General features: G+C 40.6%; 1 protein-coding gene across 2 annotated transcripts in view; it reads left to right on the top strand.

Moving 5' to 3' along the window:
• The window catches only part of TMTC1 (transmembrane O-mannosyltransferase targeting cadherins 1), a 300,213-nt gene that overhangs the window by 174,271 nt on the left and 103,389 nt on the right, over window positions 1–22,553 (top strand). For both annotated transcript variants that reach the window (XM_043441635.1, XM_043441634.1), the window contains exon 9: window positions 10,913–11,034. In XM_043441635.1, coding sequence (XP_043297570.1) covers window positions 10,913–11,034 — 122 coding nt within the window. The remainder of the gene's footprint in view (window positions 1–10,912; window positions 11,035–22,553) is intronic.

Here is a 22,553-nt window from a genome sequence, read left to right as displayed (position 1 = left end):
AGGCAAGTGGGTCTTAGGAGGCATCACTACAAATAAAGCAGATGGAATTGATGGAATTCCAGCTGAGCTATTTCAAATCCTAAAAGATGATGCTGTTAAAATGTTGCACTCATATGCTAGCAAATTTGGAAAGCCCATACGCCACAGGACTGGAGTAGGTCCATTTTTATTTCAATCCCAAAGAAGGGCGATACCAAAGAATGTTCAAATTACCTCACAGTTGTACTCATTTCACATGCTAACAAAGTAATACTCAAAATCCTTCAAGCTAGGCTTCAACAATATGTGAACTGAGAACTTCCAGATGTTCATGCTGGACTTAGAAATGGCAGATAAACCAGAGATCAAATTTCCAACATCCACTGAATCATAGAAAAAGTAAGAAAATTTCAGAAAAACATCTACTTCTGCTTCATCAGCTATGCTAAAACCTTTGACCGCGTGGATCACAACAAACTGTGGAAGTTAGAGAGATGGGGATACCAAATCACCTTACCTGCCTCCTGAGGAACCTGTATGCAGATCAAGAAGCAACAGTTGGAACCGGACATGGAGCAACAGACTGGTTCCAAATAGGAAAAGGAGTATGTCAAGGCTGTATATTATCACCCTGCTTATTTAACTTATACGCAGAGTACATCATGTGAAATGCCAGGCTAGATGAAGCCCAAGCTGGAATCAAGATTGCCAGGAGAAATATCAATAACCTCAGATATGCAGATGACACCACCCTTATGGCAGAAAATGAAGAGGAACTAAAGAGCCACTTGATGAAGGTAAAAGAGGAAAGTGAAAAAGCTGGGTTAAAACTCAAGTATTTACATAAAACATTTACAGGGATCATGGCATCCAATTCCATCACTTCATGGCAAATAGATGGGGAAACAATGAAAATAGTGACTAATTTTATTTTCTTGGGCTCCAAAATCACTGTGGACGGTGACTGCAGCTATTAAATTAAAGGACGCTTGCTCTTTGGAAGAAAAGCTATGATAAACCTAGGCAGCATATTAAAAAGCAGAGACATCACTTTGCCGAGAAAGGTCTGTAGTCAAAATCATAGTCAAAGTTATGGTGTTTCCAGTAGACATATACAGATGTGAGAGCTGGGCCATAAAAAAGGCTGATGCTGGGAAAGATTGAAGGCAGGAGGAGAAAGGGATGACAGAGAACAAAATGGTTGGATGGCATCACCTGTTCAATGGATATGAGTTTGAGCAAACTCTGGGAGATGGTGACGGATAGGGAAGCCTGGCATTCTGCAGTCCATGGGATCACAAATAGTTGGACATGACTGAGTGACTGAACAACATCAAGTTCATAGATAAACAGGTGAATATAATAAAAGGAGTTTAGAGCAACAGGCTACAGAGCATGTATAGATTTAACATTTAGAAGGTCTTTTTCCACTCAGCTTATTCACTGTGTCTCTCTGGTCACTAGAATATGAATGCACTCTTATTTTCCTTAATAAGAAGGGCAATCTCATCATAGTATTTGATTTCTTCTGTCAGAAATAATCCTTATTCTTTTCTCAAGCCTTCTTAAATATAATTTTGACTTACAATTCAGTAACTAAAGAGCAGTCAAATGAATGGCATCTTCCCCTATTGTGGCTGTGGACACAGATATGTCCAGAGGCAGGTTGTAGGGGTGAGTAGGTGGGCCACCTGAAAGTAGTTTATTGAAACAGAATCCTTGACAAAGAGTACACGTTTCATGCCACACATCCTGCTTCATCCCTGCAAACTGGAAATTTGTGTCTGTGTTTATGTGGCAAAGGGGCTCAGTGGTGCCCTCTGTCACAGACCTCAGTGGTGAGATTTCTGGATCAGCCTAGCAATACCTTGCTAGGTAACCTCCAAATTGCTAGGTCTTGTCCTCTCTGTGTGTTTCTGCTACAAACCTAGGAAGAAGAAAAGTGTTGAAATCTCTCCCATGTACACTCCCTTGACCTTGTCTTTGGATCCCAGAGCCCTAGGGATTGTGGGGAAAGAACAGGCTTTGGGCTGAATCAAACCTCAGTTTGAACCCCTTGATTTTCACTAATTGGATCAGTGTAGATGAGTCTTTAAGCCCTCTGAGCTTCAATTTCCTCATCTGTATAACTGGGGATAATTACCTATCTTGTAATAGTATCATGAAACATCAATGGGACAGGCTAAGTCAAATGTCTGGCATATGGTATTGCTTAAGAGTCTCATGTTTTTCCTTTACCCTCTACCATTTGCAGCTTACCAGCTGGCTTTTATTTGCCCTTCTGCATGAGCCTTTCCCATAGCACATGTATAATAATCTATATGTTGAACACAGTCTGAGAAGAGATCTTGTCTTGCCCCTACCTTTCATCTCTCTAGTCTTCCTCACAATTTTTTTAACAAAATACACAGCGTTATAGTAAGTACTTTTCCATTTTTGTTCAAAACCACAGATAGAGATGAAGAAAGTTCATTCTTTTCTTCTCCCATGTCTCCATGAATTCCTATGATTTTTACATTTGAATCAGGAAAAAGATTTCTTGAACAATATTTTTCTAACTTACTTAATTCCCTTAACTCCTTACTAGTGCTTGTTTATGAAAATGAATGGTGTTTTCGTGCACTAGACTGGTGTTTTCCAATCACACTTCTTCTAAAGTGCCTTTTAAAAGATGTTTGCTTTTATTTGCCTTTGAACATTTAAAACACACTTACACAGAATGTAAGGCACATTTCCAAATAAAGTTTGAATTAGTTTATTCTCACTTGAGTAAAACAATCTGAGTGCTTCAGTCTTCCACCTGATTTGACTCTGAAACAACGTAATTGTGTGCTCTTGTGAGATAAGAAGTTTCAATCCCAGGAACTTGTGTTTGCAGGAAGATTCAGACGATTGATTAAAAGCAAATCAAACAAAAACTCTGCAAAAAAAAAAAAAACAAAAACAAAGTCCAGAACCCACGACCAGAAATCAGAAGTGTTGGTTTAGAAATGCTCTGATTTTAATCTCCCTTCGACTCTGTTCATCAGTGCGACTGGCAGAGCTCCTCGGTGAAGAAAGCTTGGCATGGACAAGCAGTGTTTAAATTGGCTCAGAGAAGACAGTGTACAAATCTACTTTTGTCTCCAAGGAGATATAATTTCTTCATTCATTTCCCCTTTTAAAATTTTTTTTCCCTGAGCATTTATGAGTAAATTTTAGAGCACATGAAAATGAGGAAGTGATATCACCAGCTCGAGCCAAGTGTAGAATGTGGGCTGGTAGCTATGTTATTGAGATCCTGAATCAAAGCTATTTTTTCCCCCAGCCTGGCTTATTCTGTTGATTTCAGACCAGTAAAGGAAAAAATTGCAAGTGGTACCTTTCCACACTTCTTTATGAGATGTGAATTGTGTTCATGTCATGGGCAGACTGTCCTTCAGTCTCTTGAGCATGACACTGTGGTCTAACTTGGGGTCCCAGTTAACTGTAAAATCACCAAAGAGTTTGGCAGCTGTAACTGAAGCTCTGAGAATAAGCTTTCAATTTTTCTTATTCTCTTTGTCTTTAAGACTGTCCCAAAATTCCTCTCAATTCCTCCATTACTGATATGTTGATCAGATTCTAGATCTTGTTTGAATCATTAAGAAGTGGACTGTTGCATTTGATATAACAATAGCAGTAAAAATTCAAAACTTTCTCTTCTCCCACTATTGAGAGATTGGTCTAAATATCATTTGCCAGATAAAGCTCTCTCAGATTGGCATTTGTCTTCACTGTTTTTATACAACATTAGAATTTTTCTGTAATCTCAATGGCCTCAAAAAATGGTGGTTCAGTCAAGGGCTAAAACATACTGGAAATACAATAGTGCAAGGATGGGACCAAGTTAGGAGTGATCTGGAGCTGGCTCCAGCTGTCTCATGAAAGCCAGAGTTCTGACTGCTTTTCAGAATTCACACCTCTACTGCCATCTCTGTGCTCTTTCTCTGTGATCTATTAGTCAGAGCCCTGGCAGGAGACAGTGCCCAGCCAATGGAGTGATTGAAGGGTTTATGAAGAGACCTTTGCAGACCTCTGCAGTGCCTTGGGCAAAGTGGAGCTAACATGCCAAGGGACACATACCAGACGGCCTGAAATGTCAAAGGAAGGAACTGTCACCAAGTGAGAGCTATGACCTTGGAGAGGATCCCTAGACAGGAGCTATGCCTGGAGTTAGGCAAACTGAGCCACTATCAGACAGATGTGGAAGAGTTGTTGTTGTTCAGTTGCTAAGTCGTGTCCGACTCTTTGCAACCTCATGGATAGCAGCATGCCAGGCTTCCCCATCCTTCACTGTCTCCCAAAGTTTGCTCAAACTCATGTCCATTGAGTCAGTGATGCCATCCAACCATCTCACCCTCTGTCGCCCACTTTTCCTTGCCTTCAATCTTCCCCAGCATCAGGGTCTTTTCCAATGAGTTAGTTCTTCCCATCAGGTGACCAAAGTATTGGAATTTCAGCTTCAGCATCAGGTCTTCCAATGAATATTCAGTGTTGATTTCCTTTAGGATTGACTGGTTTGATTTCCTTGCTCTCCAAGAGACTCTCAAGAGACAAAATGTGGTCCCCTGGAAAAGGGACTGTCAAGCCACTTCAGCATTCTTCCCTTGAGAACCCCATGAACAGTATAAAAAGGTGGAGGAAGGAGGGGCTGTCCAATTCAAAGGAAGATACAGACAAGGGTGAAGATCAAGCAGACAAGAGAGCAGCCCAGGGGGAGGAAGGAAGTTCAAGATACATTCATACAGAGCTCAGACAGAATCCCATTGCCCCAGACAACCAAGCTCTTTCTGTCCTTCCACTTCTGACTTGCCCCTTCTCATGCTGGTCCCGAGTTAGTCTTCTGAGGCCAGCTCTCCATCCACTTCATGCAGTCTGTATTATCATCATTTGAAAGCATCAAAGGACATCTGTAGGTTCAAAGCTCATGATGATTTAAATAAGCCTGGGCCTCTGATTTGCTCAAGTGGAGACTCACCGATGCATTTCCTCTGGACAGTAATATAAGGAGTTGGGTTTTCAAAAAGCTATTAAAATATACACTAGCAGCACAGGGAGAGTCCAGGTTTCCTCTTGCAGGAAGGAGACCTGGAGTCCTGTGCAGCTGTGAGGAAAATTTCTCACGGAAATAAAGCAATGCATTTTTGCTGATTTGTAGTTGCAGTTATTTGTGAAGGACCCAAAGGTCTCAGCATTTGAGTTTACAACAAGGATAATAACACTCATCTCCACAGAACTGTTGTGAAGATTAAAGAGAATTTTTTAAACTGGCATAAATGTGTTGCCTGCTACTGGGTGGAAATTTGAGAGTCACTTAGCGAGAGAATGAGCGTAGCTCACTGCCCAGTGCCCCCAGCTCGGTACAAGAGATGAGGATTCAGAACAAGAGATGAGGCAGTAAAGGTGGTCAGATAAAGCAATGGAGAGTTCAATTGATTAAATAACTTGTCTTCCTCAATTAAAAAGAATTTCCATAATAATATAATAGTGATAAATTATTGAGAATTTTAATACACTGAAATATTCACAAAATTAAAATTGAATTTCAGTAATGTGAAAGATGTCATTTTCCTGAGCATGAAAGTCCCACGACCTTTCAAGAGCAGGTAGTAGTTAGTAGCAATGAATGGAATGAGAGAGGCATAGAGGGTATGCATGCATCCTGATTTAAAAGTACCTGATTAAGAATGCAGTTGGTCAACTCTGGCAGATGATCATAAGACACTTTGGATATTCAAAGACTGAGGACTTCTCAACCCAAATTAGCATTGCAAATACTATGTTTCAGAGGGTGGCAAAAAGTGCAAGATTTCCATAGTGAGAAGTCTCTAAATTGAACCCCAGAGATATATATGCAGCTTCTGTCACTAATCTTTCTTATTGCAACAGTTTGGTGAATGCCAACTATGTTTGTGCAGAAATCTGGATAAATTTAAGTAGGATGGTGACTCCCATCAGGGAAGGCATAGTCTAATGGAGGAAGTTGACCCATGAACAGATGAGAAAAGAGGGCCTCATATATAGCCCTGCCAGTTGTCAGCTTGGAGATACCTTACTCCAGGGTTGAAGAGGGAGCTTTATGGTCATCAGCTTCCCTGAAAACTGATAAATTAGATGCAGACAGCTAGAGCCTAGAACTGCCAAATGCATCCTTAGGATTGAAATATAACTGTGCTGTTTGTATAACTGTGAGAACATGCTGAATGCACTGTTTTATTTATCTGTAACCTGTTTAGAGGTGAAAGAAAATATGATAATAGGAATGATGGTGATAATTACTATAGTGAGGCCTGTTCTCTGCTGCTCTGGGAAGGAGCAGATTATGGTAGAGGTTGTGTAGGTTGAATGAGAAAGGAGTTGTCTTCTTTTCATGACCACTCATGTGCACAATGCTGGCCACATGCATGTGCATCTGTGTGTGTGTGTGTGTGTGTGTGTGTGTGTGTGCATGCACGCGTGTGTGCTGTGTACGTTTCCTCATCTATGGTTTGTTCTTTGAAAAGGAAACTGAGAGTAGGAAGGGGATGGGATAAACCAGAAGCCACTAGGATAGGCTCACATTTGGAGCTGGGGCTTCTCTGAGGTAATCTATGTTTCTGGGGAGATCACTGCTTTTCCGTTAGTGACTCCCGCAGATACATGGCTGTGCAATGGTGGCCGAGTGATTCTCTGGGCACCCTGACAGGTGTGTTAAGAGATTTTCATCTCTTTGCAACTCAGGGAAATGCTTTTTTGTCTCCACTCGAGCCAGAAGAAAATCAAGCCTAACACCCACCACAGTGAATCTATCACACATTTTTTTTCCTACAGATACAGTAGGTATCGGTAAACTTTCTTTTGTTTAACTGATCAGAGAAGTAAATTAATTTGTTGGAAGTTGCACAGTTAATCAGACAAGTAACGTGTATTTTTAATGACTATATTACTAACTGTTTTAATTCTTCTATCTTTTCACTCTCTAGTGTATTTGGAATAAATTTCCAGTTGCCTCTTTCCTAGAAATGAATGCACTTTGTGTGCTTTGGAAAATGACACACATCTTATTTTTCCCCCACTCATATTTCATTTGCATTTCATCTGAACCTATTAGGTTGAGATAAGCCATAAATTATTTAGCCAACTCTGTCACATTTGTGATCCACAAGATACAAAATTGGATTCCCTTCCAGTCTTTCTCATTCTGGGAAGTTCAGCCACATCCATGACATGTTTTTCCCTAATTTTACAACATTCTGATTGGCCAATCAACTTGCAGTTTGTATCAATATTTAGTATATTCTTGCATATGTTCTATCTCTCTTAACTGAAGGGGGAGGAGAGAAGATTATCATCATCAGTTTGATTTGAGAATCAAGAACTTTTTTCATATGTATTATTTCTCTTGAGATAAACAGTGGAGCTTCATTGAGTTTGAGCACTGTGCCACTGTCTTAAGTTGAATGTTTTGAAAACAAAGAAAACACCACATAAGACAGCCCTTCTGGTAGCACATTCTGTGGAGTGGTGGCCTCTAAACTCACAACTCCAATGACATGGACTTTAACTGATCAAGAAATCTTTGTGCTGATCCAACCAACCCCACTGAGCCATGAACTGCACTTATGTCATTTTATAGTTGAGGCAAGGAAGGGCTAATTACTTGCCTGCTCAAGGTGGCTAATGATGGCAGGGCCCCAACTTAAATCTGGACATCAGCTCTGTGACACTGACTTGCTTTCTCTTCTATGTGTGTGGGACGCTTAACTTGTTCCTTGTTGCCTATAGCTAAAAATCAGCTCCACTCAGGGAATACCAAACCCTTATAATTCATCGGCTGCTAACATGTACAGGGTTATTCCCTGCTTTGTACTTTCTCTATCTTCTGCCTGGAATGCACCTCGCTGTGACCACTTCCCTCCTCTCCTAACACCACCACATCTACCTTGTGAGCATTCACTACTCAGTCTTCAACCCCAGATTGTCCCCTCCACCAGGAAGCCTTCTCCATCCTCTCCCTGTCTCACACCCAGTTTCCTCTCTCACCTGGAACATGTGTTCATTTATTGATTTATTCAACAAATGTTTCTAAACACTCACTAAGTGCCAGGCACTGAGCTGAGCAGAAACCACACACCTCTGAATACAGCTGACCAGCTCCTCTCCTCATAGAGCTTAGAGTCTGGTGGAGACATTAGAAAAATATGGTGATCACACAGAAAAATATGTAATTACAACTGGTATGAGGGCCAGGAAGGAAAGAAAGTTGGTGCCTGGATCCTGCAGTCCCCAGCTCAGCGTCACCACCACCTGCAGCAGTCGCACTCAGACTACCCACTGCAGAGGCTCCAGGACTGAGAGTGGGGGTGGCCAAGGGGACCTCTGCATGCCCAGGATGCCTGCCTCCTCCCCACGTAGTGGCTCCCAGAGCCTCAGGCCTCTGCTGAGTAAAGGACATAAGCATGTGCCACCACAGTGAGGAAGGCCTTTGGTCAGGCAGCAAGGGGTGACACTGGGGGTGTGAAGGCGATGCCTCTTTCAGGGCTATGAGGGATGCTCACCAATAACCGCGATGAGGTGGGGAGGCATCTCATAGAGTAAAACACAATCCAGGGACGTGGCTATATCATGACCTGGTCAGAATTCCATCAGTCCCTCCCCTTGTCTTCATTCTTAGGATTAATGGAGATTTTACATTCTCTTTACAAATCTCTTTAGGAAGACACACTAATACTTTTGTAAAAGTATTTCAGTTTTTGAATAGTCAAAAAAAAAAGAGAGAGAGAGAAAGAACATCAGTAATAGGCTCAGAATTCATAAGAAACACTGGGCAAGAGACTCATTCTCTGGGATTTATTTTCAACTTTGTCAAGAAATACTTGGCTTTGTCGACTTAAAAAAATAGTCACAACCTAAAAGTTGAGAGTTATGTTTTAATTGGTGGGAATTTTTAGGACTTTAAGCCCAGGAGACAGTGTCTCATGTAACCCTGAGAGAATTGCTCTGTTGAAGCAGAGGGAGTGGGAGGGGGGCGGTGGGAGGAAAGGGAAGTGAGGGGAAGTTGGTTATATAGAAGTTTGCAATAAAGGACAAAAGTATTGAACATCAAAAGTATTTTATGAATTAAAGAAAACCAGATAGCCCAAGTTAAGGAATTTAGTGCTTTTCTATCCAAGGGAAGAGGTAAGAGTCTGGGCTCATTGAAATCATTCCTTTCATATGCATCTCAGCTGTCTGGGTCCAGTACTCTGTGTTTTTCACATCCTGAGTTCCTCAGTGCTCACTGTAGGGAGTGGCTGCAGCCTCATGGCTGCCAGATCGCAGAGGTATTTTCTTCCTTCCTGAGTGACCTTGGGGCTCAGGGATTCACATTCGGAGGGCCAGAATCACTGATGACAGTGATATCCTTGTTTACTGATATGAAGGAAATATTCCATTTCTCACTTTCATACTATAGGATTCTTAGGGTGTTTGTTCCTTATATAAACTTTAAGTTCTTGCACTGAAATATACTTTGTAAACTGAAAGAATAATCTAAATTACAAAGAGAGTTTTCAGCTTTTAAATATAATAAACTTGCCACGTCTTACCTGTGTTTTTCCTTTAATTTAAATGCGCCATAGAATATATAACATTGCATTCATTTGAGTTGAAAGCTTGTTATGCAACTTTTTTTTCCTTTCATCTTTTAATTCTAAAGAGTATGGTTACTTTAGGTAAGTAAAAAAAAAAATGAGGTAATTACTTACAGGGCCATTAATTGTTCAAGGGAAATGGTCCAAATCACATTTGCTTACATGGAATTACTCTCAGAAATTTTATTATTCAATGTATTATAGTCAGCAAAACAAAGATTTTAATAAAGTCCAGGTATCAAATGTCTCAAGATGCTTAAAATCTTTTACTTTGTCTACTTAAAATTTTAGTAGTTTGTGTTAGGGAGTCTTATTTATGTTTTTGAAATATTTTGTTTAGGGTTTTGCAAATATTTAAAGTATTAGGCTATTTAAAAAGTCTATAAGAAAAAGTTTAAAACATTGATATGGAAAGTTCTATTTGGTTTTCCTCTTCAATTATTTTTAAAAGAAAAAATAATACCATCCAATACATCTAGATTTGTATTATATGGATTTTCTTTCAAATGTATCTGTTTGGAAATACACACTACCTTTTACAGTGCCCATTACAATACATTATTAGTAATAAATAAAATTTTTTTGTTGTGACAAAAATCTTTACAAATTTTGTGTATACAATATAAGAGAAAGGTATTCTGTCAGTTTAATGAATTATTGTAATGAATTTTTATTCCAAAAAATGTCATGGAATCAAGTAATTTCATGGAATCAGGCAAGTAAATGCTTACTGGCTTACTTTGAAAGATGCTAAAAACACCTCAGCTCAAGGGATCTCCCTCTCTGGTGCCCCTTATTTCACCGTTTGCATTTCATTTCCTTCTTGCTAAGATTTGCCTCCGCTGGGGGGCTTTGTGTGGGTTTTTTTCTTTGTTTATTCATTTGTTTTTAATGTGTTCTATTTTGAGAGGACAATAATTCTCCATGATGCCTTAGTGAGCTTTATCCTACCCAGCTGCCTCGCTCCCTGGAATGAGTTGCCTGAGGGCACAAGACTCTGAAAGAAACCAGACCAAGCAGTGTTGCTGCAGGGCCTGCCCAGAACAAGGAGTAATGGTCACTGATTATGTTATGCAAATTGCAGATGTTCTGGGTGGCAAATATGTGTTAGGCAAACATGCGAATGTTTCCATGAGCCAGAGGTTTTAGCCTGAGGGCTTTCTCTGATGAATCAGTACGCTGATCAAAAGGGCCACATTGGTCTAGTTTATTCATTCCTTGAATAAAAACTTGATGGTTAAATGCTAACTGAAGTGGAATTAAACCCAGATTAATTTGTCCTCCACTGTTGTGTGTTTCAGAGACTGGAGCACAGGGAAGTTTTGGTGGGCTTGTTGTTCCTGGTTTTCCCGTTCATCCCAGCCAGCAACCTCTTCTTCAGGGTGGGTTTCGTGGTGGCCGAGAGAGTCCTATACATGCCTAGGTAATTACTGTTTCTGGTTTCCTCTTTTTTTTTTTTTTTTTGGTTTCCTCTTTACGAGACCAACACTGATGGCTCCAGAGAGACTGTTCTTCGCGTGCATCACAGTTAGATCCTTGTGGAGCTCAGGTGTTTATTACCTCAGCTTTAAAAACAGCCACAGAGGAAGCTGGATAAGAATATTAACCAGAGTATATTCAGGATTTTAGCAGCAATCATTTTACCGTAACTTCTTTGTTCAAGTATCTGTGCTTATTAAACATAATGAGTTACTTTCTAGATATATTTGTTAATATGCATAAAATTATTAACCGTGTTAAGTAGCATGATTTTAATTGACTTCTATCTTCTTTCTCTGCCTCTCTTTCTTTGTCCTTGAATTTAAAAAGAGGAACAATCTCAAAGAAACTTGTCCTTGAGAGAAACATTGGTTAAAAGTTATAAAGGGCATTCAGACATGTATGATTACATAATGCCACTTAGCTTTGAATATTTGAACTGTGTGACGCTTGTCTGTTCTCTTGTCTTATTCAAATGTCAGCATTCCAAGGCCATGTTTCTTTTCAGAAGCCTGAAAATGTCCCTGAAATGGTTCTGCCGTTTATCCATTGTGTGACCTTAAGCAGAACATGATTTTTTTACACTCATTTTTTTTTTTAACTTTAGAAAGTTATTTCTTTATTTTTATTTTGGCTGTGCTGGGTCTTCACTGCCACACATGGGCTTTGTTGCCACATGGCATGTGGGATCTTAGTTTCCTAAGTATTGAACCCCCATCCCCTGCATTGGAAGATGCATTCTTAACCACTGGACCACCAGGGAAGCCCACAAACTGAATTTTTTTTTTTTAACTTATAGAGCTTTATTTATTTATTTTACTTACTCTTGGCCACATTGTGCAGCTTGTGAGATCTTAGTTCCTGGACCAGGGATTGAACCTGACCCTTAGCAGTGAAAGTACAGAGTCCTAATCACTGGGCTGCCAGAAGATTCCCTCTCATTTTTAAAACAGAGATTTTAATAAGCTTCCTAAAAGTAAGTGATTTTATGAATTATAAGTAAGAATGAACTTTTCTAAAAGGCAACAAAATAAATACAACAAACCAAAATATTATCAGGAAATTATTATTTATTCATATTGAGTTTGAAATTTGTTAACTTTAAATTTAATTTAAATAAAATTAATTTAAGTAATAAATAAGATTTAATTTCATTTATGGATATTGATTGAGAATTTTTAAATGCATATATAATTAGAAGTGAATTTCATAACCTTTGACTCCCCTCAAACTAGGTACCTCACAGCTTTCCTAAGACTTTACTTGTTTTGACCTGGTTAATGAAAAGGTGGCCTTTAATTTTCTTTATGTGTCTACAGCACAATTTGGGAAGGAGATCATTCCTTGATAAGAACTACTTGATAAGATAAAAATACAGCACAATTTCTTTGCATTCTGTGTTGCCTTAAGATAACAAATTTGTGAGGCTTTGTCAGTACTAAGGAATATGGTCAAAGGCAGACTTCAGTGTCTGTTCTACATGTGTTTGTGCTTAGAGCAGCTGAGAGTGGCTTCAGTCCGGTTTTGTCTGCAGTACTCATGATTCCAAGTAGAATCTGTATTCATTCTTCACTTAACAGATACTCACAGAGCACCTGTCCCAGGCATGCTCTACTAGATTTGAGGCTACAAAAATTAAATCTCTGGGTTTTTTTTTTTTCCTACCAAAGATTTTAACTGCTGATTAAAAACAAAATGGTACCTTTCATTCTAAAACTTGATGGGTCTGGATATTTTTTAAAATAATATCACAGTCTAATTGTAACAGAACTTTTGTTGAATCTTTATTGTATGTCAGTCACAACACTGTGTTATATTTATTTTCTCAGTTGATTCATGCTGTATGTGGTGGTTCAAGACATGTTCCTGCTGTCATAGTGTGACATGAGTGTGACATCCCTAGGTCTGTTTCCTCATCTATGTAAAATGAAGATAATGGCACTGAACTCAGTGAGATATTATAAACATTAAGTGAGAGGGTCATATAAAAAACTATAAAATGCTTTGTATTGTACATGACTAGTAAGTATCAAGCGTTACTATTGTTGATATCAGCTGAGGTAGCTGATACCATTATCCCCATTTTACAAAAATAATGCCTGGGCTCTAAGTTAAGTAACTTGTCCAAGTGACATAGCTAGTAAGTGGCAAAGTGGTAGATTATGGATCCTTGTCTACTGACCTGTCACCTTCCAGGTTACATTATACTTCTCTGATAGTAACCTCAGTATTCTGCTCAGTTGAAAAAGATAAAGAAAATCTGAGCATAGTTAAGTACTCTCATCTCAACTCCATTTGGAATCAGCACTTGATAACTTTAGGAGTCCTGAGATCTGAATCCTCAGCCATTGAGGTTCTGAGTACATGGGCAGTGAACTTTTCTAATCCAATACAAGAGAAAATTTTTTGAGGAAATGAAGGGCTGGAATTTTAAACAAGAGGTTAAATTTAATTTTTCTGGAAGAGAAACTTAGGTAAACATTATGAAAGAAAAAGTGAAAGTTAGTTGCTCAGTCATGTCCAACTCTTTGCAATCCCAAGAACTGTAGTCCGCCAGGCTTCTCTGTCCATGGAATTCTGCAGGCAAGAATACTGGGGTGGGTTGCCAATTCCTCCTCGAGGGGCTCTTCCTGACCCAGGGATTGAACCTTGGCCTCCTGTATTGCAGGCAGATTCTTTACCATTTGAGCCACCAGGGAAGCCCATAATATTGTCATCAACCACGTGTGAGCTATCTTATCTAAAGTCAGGGGTTTCTGTCGCCCCAGTAGGTGCGTCCTCCACCCACAGAATCATCCAGCTCTGGCCCTCCCTGAGCCGCCATGTCATAACTAGGCCTCTCTCTGACTCCATTCCTTTTCTCCAAAATAGTCAAGAGTTGTACCCCGGCCCTTTTCCCACTAGGAATAAGCTGATTTGGATTAAAAGTTTGAAACATAAAGAAAACATCAGTATTACCAAGAGCAAGTGCCTGCCTCTCAGAACCTATTTGAATGTTGCTGCATTTGGCAAACTGGATGCAAAGTCATCCAAAAATCAGTTTCAGGAAACTGATCTTTAATAAAAGATGACTGGCCTTTCCTCTCCAAGTTCCTGCATCTATGCATTGTAGTGCTGATGCCAAGTCATCGTTTTCTGAGGGTTTGTCTTTACTGCCCAGCGTCGCCTGTATTCAGATCCATATTATCACTGTGTCCAGCCACGACTCTTTCCCCTCCAAAACAGTAGTCTCAGCAGATGCCAAGGCCATGTGACAGGGAGGTGGTCCTGGAGCTGATGAAGGGGGCAGGTGACCAGGCCAGGTACACAGCTCTGAACACACACCTGAGAGTTTAATTCTGATTCTGGGAGCCCGGCGTCAGAGGAAGCTGAGGAGTTTTTGAGAGAGACATGGTACCTCTCATGAACCCCAACCTTCCTTCATGGTCACTGTTGTAATGAGTACCACAAGGGAGCCATTTTAATTATGGCACTGAATTTCATTTTATCTAAAGTTGTACAACTGAGTCAGAAATGAAAGTTTTTGTGGTGAAATTTCTGTACTATGACTTAACAGACTTTAATAACTTCATTGGAACTAGTTACCCATGTTGACAGTTTTCATGAAAACGGGGACTTTCTCCTAAAAAGATTTTACCCAGCAGAGACCAGCTGCCCCGTCTCAGTGGAATATGGTAGACAATTGGGTAAGGAGCTGCTGGAATCTTCCTCAGGGCTGCAGAGAATGTTATAGACACTGCAAGTGTCCCTTAGAAGGTGCCAGAGCACCAGTTGAAGCCGGTGCATTTAATAAACCTGCAGGCTGGCTTCCACGATGCTGAAGCATGTGTCCAAGCTTTTTAAACACACAGGAATCCTCTCTGCATGGCTTTTTCCCATTATTGAGCTCAACAAGAAAAAGCCATTTCCCTCTGCATTCATACCCAACTGCTTTGAGGAAAATAGGCGCCGCGTATTCTGGCCTTCTTGAAGATACAGATCATCATCTTTAACACAGAAAATCATCAATGCAGAAAATCTGTGGTATCTCCAAAACTTTAGCAAACAAAAGGAAGATGAAATTAAAAGTTCAATTGATAGGTGAACTTCCTGCTCACTGAATGTTCAAGTTAAGGATCCCATTCCGAGTTTTAAGATCCCATCCATGAACACTACAGAGGTCATGTCCACCCTCACTGAATCCCGGGTGGATCCCAGTAGCCCCAGGGGGCTGGTTTGGCCATTTTACAAGAAAAACCCAGAATGAGTCATATTCACAGTTCTCTTTCATCCTTCGCCTTTCTGCCTAACAATGAACAAGTCACTTAAATCTTTTGGCTTCTGTTCTCCCTCCATCCTAACCTAGCGAAGACCCAAAATCTCACCTGCCTTTCACTTGCACTTTGAAATCTGTGGATAAAAGGAACAGAAATTGGCTATCTATTTAGCACACTGTTGTATGGCTTAAGGGTCAACGTTTTACCACCAAAAGCAATTGGAATAATCTTTTCTTCTGATGATAAATGCCAACTTTATGGATATCTTTTTTGAACAGGCAGGGGAGTTCGGGGCTTAAATCATTCTTTCACAGAAGTTTTGATCTCTTGTTCTTATCTCAAAAGAAGCATATAATTTAATGGCTACTTTTTGTATTTCATAAAAACCACTTTATAATGCTTCAAAGGACTAAAATTTCTTAGAATCGATGAAGCAGACATAGTTGTTGAGAGCTCTCAAATAAAGTCATAGGATGTGATCAGAGATCCATTCAGATGCCGGATTAAGGATGATTTATTTACTTTAGTGTCAAAGAGCAAATTCCTGAACTATTTTAAGAAAACGTGTATGAGGGGAGAGGGAAGAACAGACAGGGGTAAGTGAAGGCAGAAACAAGAATGTGGACAGAACTGATCAAGAAAAACTGCAACCATGGAAGGAGAAGTTAAATAGATAACATGTGTTTGAGGGGAAAAGAGATACTATTTGAGTTGTGTAGTTCTTCAGTTAATGGACACATCAGACATGGAAAAATGGAAAAAAGGTGACTCTTTTCCATTTTCAGTTTTGACAAATACCTTCAAATCATACCTACTAATTCTAAATGGAATTTGTAATCTTACACAGGTTATTTATTTCTCAGGATGCAAAATGAGACATGGTACCTCTAAAGGAACACTAGTCCTATTATCTGACATTGGGGACCCCTACTGATATGCCCTCCATGCGTATGTTCCTTCAGAATTGCTGGAAGAGAATGATGATTGAGAGTGAATCAAAGTTTTGCCAAAGATTCAAATCAACAGAAAAATAATTTGCTATCAATAAAATCTTACTTTAGCACATCCAGTGGAAGGAAGACTGACCTGGAAATCAATACACTGCCTGGCCGTCCTGGGGAATGCTTTCCTGTCTATAAAACCTGAGTGTTGGCCTTGCCTGGTGGTCCCCAAATGTTGCTTATATCTTCATGCCACAGTTATCCCTGCTTATGGCCACACTGGGGATTGAGAGTGCAACGCTCCATTCGTTCCTTCTCCCCCACTCAGCTCCTTCTTTTTGGACATTTTGCAGTTTGGGAGATCTAAACTCCAGTTATCAGGATCCCACATGGTCTCGAAGGTCCCTTTCAGCTCCAAAGTTCCACTCTTTGTGACTTGGAATAACCTTGGGTAAAGCATGAATTTTTCCTCTTAAGGTTTGAAACACATGTTTGTCCTGTCTTGGAAGGGGACCACTTGTGTCTGCTTAATTTCAGCATGATGCCCAAGGAGGGAAAGGGAGACGTGTCCCCTGAGGGTGGGGCAGGAAGAGAAGGAAGTCCATCTGCCATGTGGATAGGCCCTCTGCAGGGTCCAGCAGAGGGCACTGGGAGACGGTCTGGGCAGCCCTGGCGCGGGGCCTCCTCGTGAACTGATGGGGTGTCCTTGCTTAGCAGCAATAAGGAGTACTTGCCAGGAGGAAATAGGACCCTAATCACTGGAGTGGGACAACAAGGGGCGATGGCAGATGCCCCTGTTCAAGCGGTGATGTGCTGGCAGCTTATCAAGAGAAGTTGCAGCCATCAGAACAGGTCAGATGTGTGCATATCCATATCAAGTCATGAGAAGAGACTCAGGAATTGTGCTGAAGCCTAATATCTAAACCCGGGCTCAAAGCATAGGTCAGATTGCTCACAAGCTGACTGGTACTGAGTCCAACATGTTGAGTCCCTCTGCCTCCCTACATTGGGGTTTCAAAAGTCAATTAACGTTGGTCTTCAGAATGCCGCAGGGTAGGGATGGGAAGATTTGACTTTAGTGTGTTTGTTTCTCTGCTCTTGCTGTGACAGCATGGACTATTCCATCCAGCCCCTTGAGACCTCAACTAAGAAGAGAGATGAGATCTAGAAGCTGGATCTCGTCTTGTGAGGGCTACTCTCCAGAGCAGGGCCCAGGTAGGGAGGGTCGTGGGCTGCACCAGACTAGTGGTCAGTCACCAAGTCATCATGGGAGTGAGTGGGCTAGGTGACCGTCATGACCAGAAAGGAAGCAGGAAGACTCTGCAAAGGGACTCAGATGAGTGTGTTATAAATCTAGAGACCGTAGATCACATAGAACAGAGTAGTAGTGAGAAGGAGTGAGTGAGCTGAGAGAAGGTCAGTGTGCTCATGGGCTGAGGACCAGCTAGTCAGTTCTTTTGTGTTCAATTAATTGTCCTCGGCTATTGGCACGAAGGGAGGATAAACTTGAACAGTTATTTGTTAGGCTGGAATCAAAGCCTTAATATTATAGAACCTTGTTAGTTATAAAAGATAAATGTTTATTTCTGAGTTTTAAATGGAGAGCAGTAAATGTCTTGGAAACCATGATTTGAAAGTAAAATTTGGAGAGTAGAATCTGAATTCAGATGAGACTGAATGGAATAATATATGTGCAAAATGTTGTAAGCTATGCCAGGTAATTGCAAGTCATTATTTCAGTCTATCTTGTACAAATGACGAGACTGGGGGAATCAAAGTGGAAGGAAATCAATGCAACATAGTATAGGCCTCTCCTTCCCCAGCACTTTTCTTCCTCTTCCTTTACTTCTACAAAGCTCTTTGTCTCTTTTCTAACCTCATGTGCTCAAAAGTAAACAACCCTAAAAAGAAAATTAATATGTTGAATCTAGACAAATGGTACAGATGAATCTATTTCCAGGGCAGGAATAGAAACTCAGATGTAGAAAACACACATGCGGACCCAGAGAGAGAAAGGGAAGGTGGGAGGAAGTGGGAGATTGAGATTCACGTGTATACACCACCGTGTGTAAGAGAGCTGGTGGGAAGCTGCCGTGTCACTCAGGGAGCACCCCTTAGTGCTCTGTGACAGCCGAGATGGGTGAAATGGCCGGGATGGGGGTGATAGCAGGGAGGTCTGAGAGGGAGGGGATATATATATGCCCACACACAGCTGATTCACTTCGTTGTATAGCAGAAACTAACACAACACTGGAAAGCAGTTATACTACATTAAAAAAACAAAAAAAACCTGAGCTCACAGACACAGAGAACAGACGGGTGGTTGCCAGAGATGGGGAGCGAGGGGTGGGCAAAATAGGTGAAGGTGGGCAAAAGGCATGAACTTCCAGTTATAAGTTAAAGAAGCCCTGGGTATGTTATGTGTAGTTAATAATACTGTATTGTATAACTGAAAGTTGCTGAGAAAATAGATCTAAAAAGTTCTTATCACAAGAAAAAAAAATGTTGAAGTATGTAAGCTGATGGATGTTAACTAGACTTGTTGTGGTGATTGTTTTACAATATATAGAAGTATCAGATCATGATGCTGTATATTAGATGACACTAATATATCACTCATATCTCAAATTTTTTAAAAAGTGAGCAACCCTACCTTAGCCAGCTAGCATTCTGAAACATCATACTGAAGGCAGTTATGAAATGTACCTCTGGGAGTGGAAGGGAGAGTGACGTGTAGGTGTCACACACGTGCAGTGTCCTGCACGGTTTGCCTGGAGGATATAAGTGGACTTAAGTGTTGCTATTTCAACCTCCCCTCCATTAAGACTCCCTCATCTTTATTAGTGAATCTGTTTCTTTCCTTTGTGCCTGGATTCTGTGCTGGGAAACATCTCAAATCAGGGACTTCTATAAATTTTAGTCATCTTAAAATATCCTCCCCACTCATTTAGAAACCCCAATTGTCAGAGGTGGGACCACCATTTTGTACATCTGTGTTGTCTCATAATACCCAGAAAAATACATGCTTCATTAGAGAGTATTGTGTAAAATTAAAGAACATTGGCTGCTCAGAGGTAGAGTCCACCTGCCAATGCAGGAGATGGGGATTCCATCCTTTGGTCGAGAAGATCCCATGGAGGAGAAAATGGTGATCACACTAGTATTCTTGCCTGGGAAATCCTATGGACACAGGAGCCTGTTGGACTACAGGCCACGAGGTCGCAAAGAGTCGGAGTTGCCTGAGCAACTTAGCACGCATACAGCGATCTGTAACACAGACTATGCATTCAGGTCTATGTTAGTGTGGGGAAGAAACAAGGGTATAACAGCAGCGAGTGAGTTGTCTGTCCATTATGCTTTTGATTCAAAGGTGAAGATGCTTGACTCTAGAATATGGTGGTTTGTGGAAGAATTAGTGGCAGAATTCAGGTCCTAATGCTGAGTATGCTGTAGGAGGGTTGAGAAGGTTGTTTTTCTGATTTTTTAAATGTAGATTCAGTTACTTTGGAGGTGTTTGCCTTTGATCAAAAGGTCTTTCAGTCCAGATGAAAAATTTGGTTGTGGCCACTTGAACCAGGCTGAGAGAGAGGGAAATAAGTCAGGCTCGGGTGAAGGCGCCTTCAAAGGGAAACATGACACCCTGAGTATGGACGGTTCCCCTGGTGATAGTCATCTTTGGGTTCCGCTTTGGATTGATGCATTTTTAAGTTCACTTTTGTTTCCATGTTAGCTTTGTTGTCAAAACTTGGCCTCTGTTCACTGGTGCTGAATAGAAACACGGAGACGGAGTTTTGGGTGAGGTAGAAAAGAGCAGCTTTTATTGCTTTGCCAGGCAATGGGGACCACAGTGGGCTAATGCCCTCAAGGCTGTGTGACCCACCCTGGAAGGGGTAGTAAGGAGTTTGACAGTATTTAAGGAGAGAGTGTGATCAGCTCGTGGACAGTTCTTGAATTGGCTTGCATCAAGGTGAAGTTTCAAGAATCATCAATCTTCTGGTTTCAACCAGTCAAGGGTCTGTGTTCTGGTGGTCAGCAGTTTTCATCTGGAGGGGGTCTGCTTCCAGTAAAAACAACTTAAGAATGTGTGTCAGACCTTTATCTATATATTTTAGGGAACTGGGAGTTGGGTGATTCTGCTGTGTGGCAGAATCATAGTCTAAATTTTTACCAGTTCCCTAGCCCAAGAGTTCTTCTTTGTTTCTATATCTTCCTATTTCCCAGTCATTAACTCTGAGTCAACATTTTACTTCAAAAGACAAGGACACAGGGGCTTGTGCACAAGTTCAGTTTCTGATGCCTTCAACCACAGTGTTCAATCACAGTTATGAAGCAGCTCCTGTTATCTGCCCAGTATTTAGCCTGAAAAAAGGAATAAAACAATATTCTATCCTTAAAAACCAGCCCAAACTTCCAGTTAATACTTTGTCTTATCAGAGTTGAATACAAAAGCTTTCTCATTACGCATTAATTCACCAAAGTGTTTATACTTTTCTTTTCCTTCACTTTCACAAAGATAGACCCAATAGAGAAGGGTTTGACATGGGTCTAAGGGAAGATTTATTTAGTGCTTTTTTGTGTTCGAAGTCTATGGATGTTCATTGTTGTAAATACATGGCCACATGTATTTCATATAGGACCAGTGTACCTTATTTTCTGCAGTATTATGTTCTATAAAAATGATACGTGAATCATACCATTCAGAAGCAAACAATGTTGTATAAAGTATTTTGAAGTTTTTTTTTGTTTTTTTGTTTTTTTTTTTTTAATTTTTTTATTAGTTGGAGGCTAATTACTTCACAACATTTCAGTGGGTTTTGTCATACATTGATATGAATCAGCCATAGATTTACACTTATTCCCCATCCCGATCCCCCCTCCCAGCTCCCTCTCCACCCGATTCCTCTGGGTCTTCCCAGTGCACCAGGCCGGAGCACTTGTCTCATGCATCCCACCTGGGCTGGTGATCTGTTTCACCATAGATAGTATACATGCTGTTCTTTTGAAACATCCCACCCTCACCTTCTCCCACAGAGTTCAAAAGTCTGTTCTGTATTTCTGTGTCTCTTTTTCTGTTTTGCATATAGGGTTATCGTTACCATCTTTCTAAATTCCATATATATGTGTTAGTATGCTGTAATGTTCTTTATCTTTCTGGCTTACTTCACTCTGTATAAGGGGCTCCAGTTTCATCCATCTCATTAGGACTGGTTCAAATGAATTCTTTTTGACGGCTGAGTAAAATTCCATGGTGTATATGTACCACAGCTTCCTTATCCATTCATCTGCTGATGGGCATCTAGGTTGCTTCCATGTCCTGGCTATTATAAACAGTGCTGCGATGAACATTGGGGTGCATGTGTCTCTTTCAGATCTGGTTTCCTCAGTGTGTATGCCCAGAAGTGGGATTGCTGGGTCATATGGCAGTTCTATTTTGAAGTTTTAAAGGTGTTCTTGTTGAATGCTCTTAAAGACTTACAACTGGTCTGTAAATTAGACAGTTTGGGTCAGTCTAGGCTTTGATAAATTATGTTTCTTGAGGTGCATTTACAGATCTACCACATTTTATTGATGTATTAGAGTTCTAAATACACACATGAACACATAGACATTGTCCTTTAGAATACTGATACCTGTATGCAGTTCAGAAAACACATCCATGTGTTATTTCATTTACTGTGTGCAACTGCCTTTCAAGGTGATTGTAGTACAAACAACTTCGCTTCATGGATCAAAGCCTTGTCATGGCAAAGAGGCATGCTGTGCAGGTCCACCCAAGACGAATGGGTCATGGTGCAGAGTTCTGACAAAACATGGTCCACTGGAGAAGGAAATGGCAATCCACTCCAATATTTGTGCCGCGAGAACCCAATGAACAGAATGAAAAGGCAAAAAGATATGACACTGAATATGAGCCCCTGCCCCTAAGTCGGAAGGTGTTCAGTATGCTACTGGGGAAAAGCAGAGGGCAATTACTAATAGCTCTAGAAAGAATGAAGCAGCTGGGCCAAAGCAGAAACAACACTCAGTTGTGGATATGTTTGTCAATAAAATTGAAGATATCAAGGGAACATTTCATACAAGGATGGGCACGATAAAGGACAGAAACAGTAAGGACCTAAGAGAAGCAGAAGAGATTAAGAAGAGGTGGCAAGGGTACACAGAATTATATAAGAAAGGTCTTAATGACCCAGACAACCGCAATGGTGTGGTCACTGGCCTAGAGCCAGACATCCTGGAGTGTGAAGTCAAGTGGGCCTCAGGAGACA

This window comes from Cervus canadensis, chromosome 21, assembly GCF_019320065.1.
Source record: "Cervus canadensis isolate Bull #8, Minnesota chromosome 21, ASM1932006v1, whole genome shotgun sequence".
NCBI lineage: Eukaryota > Metazoa > Chordata > Mammalia > Artiodactyla > Cervidae > Cervus > Cervus canadensis.
Note: the sequence above shows the minus strand (reverse complement) of the source record. Positions and strands in the feature narration are given on the sequence as shown.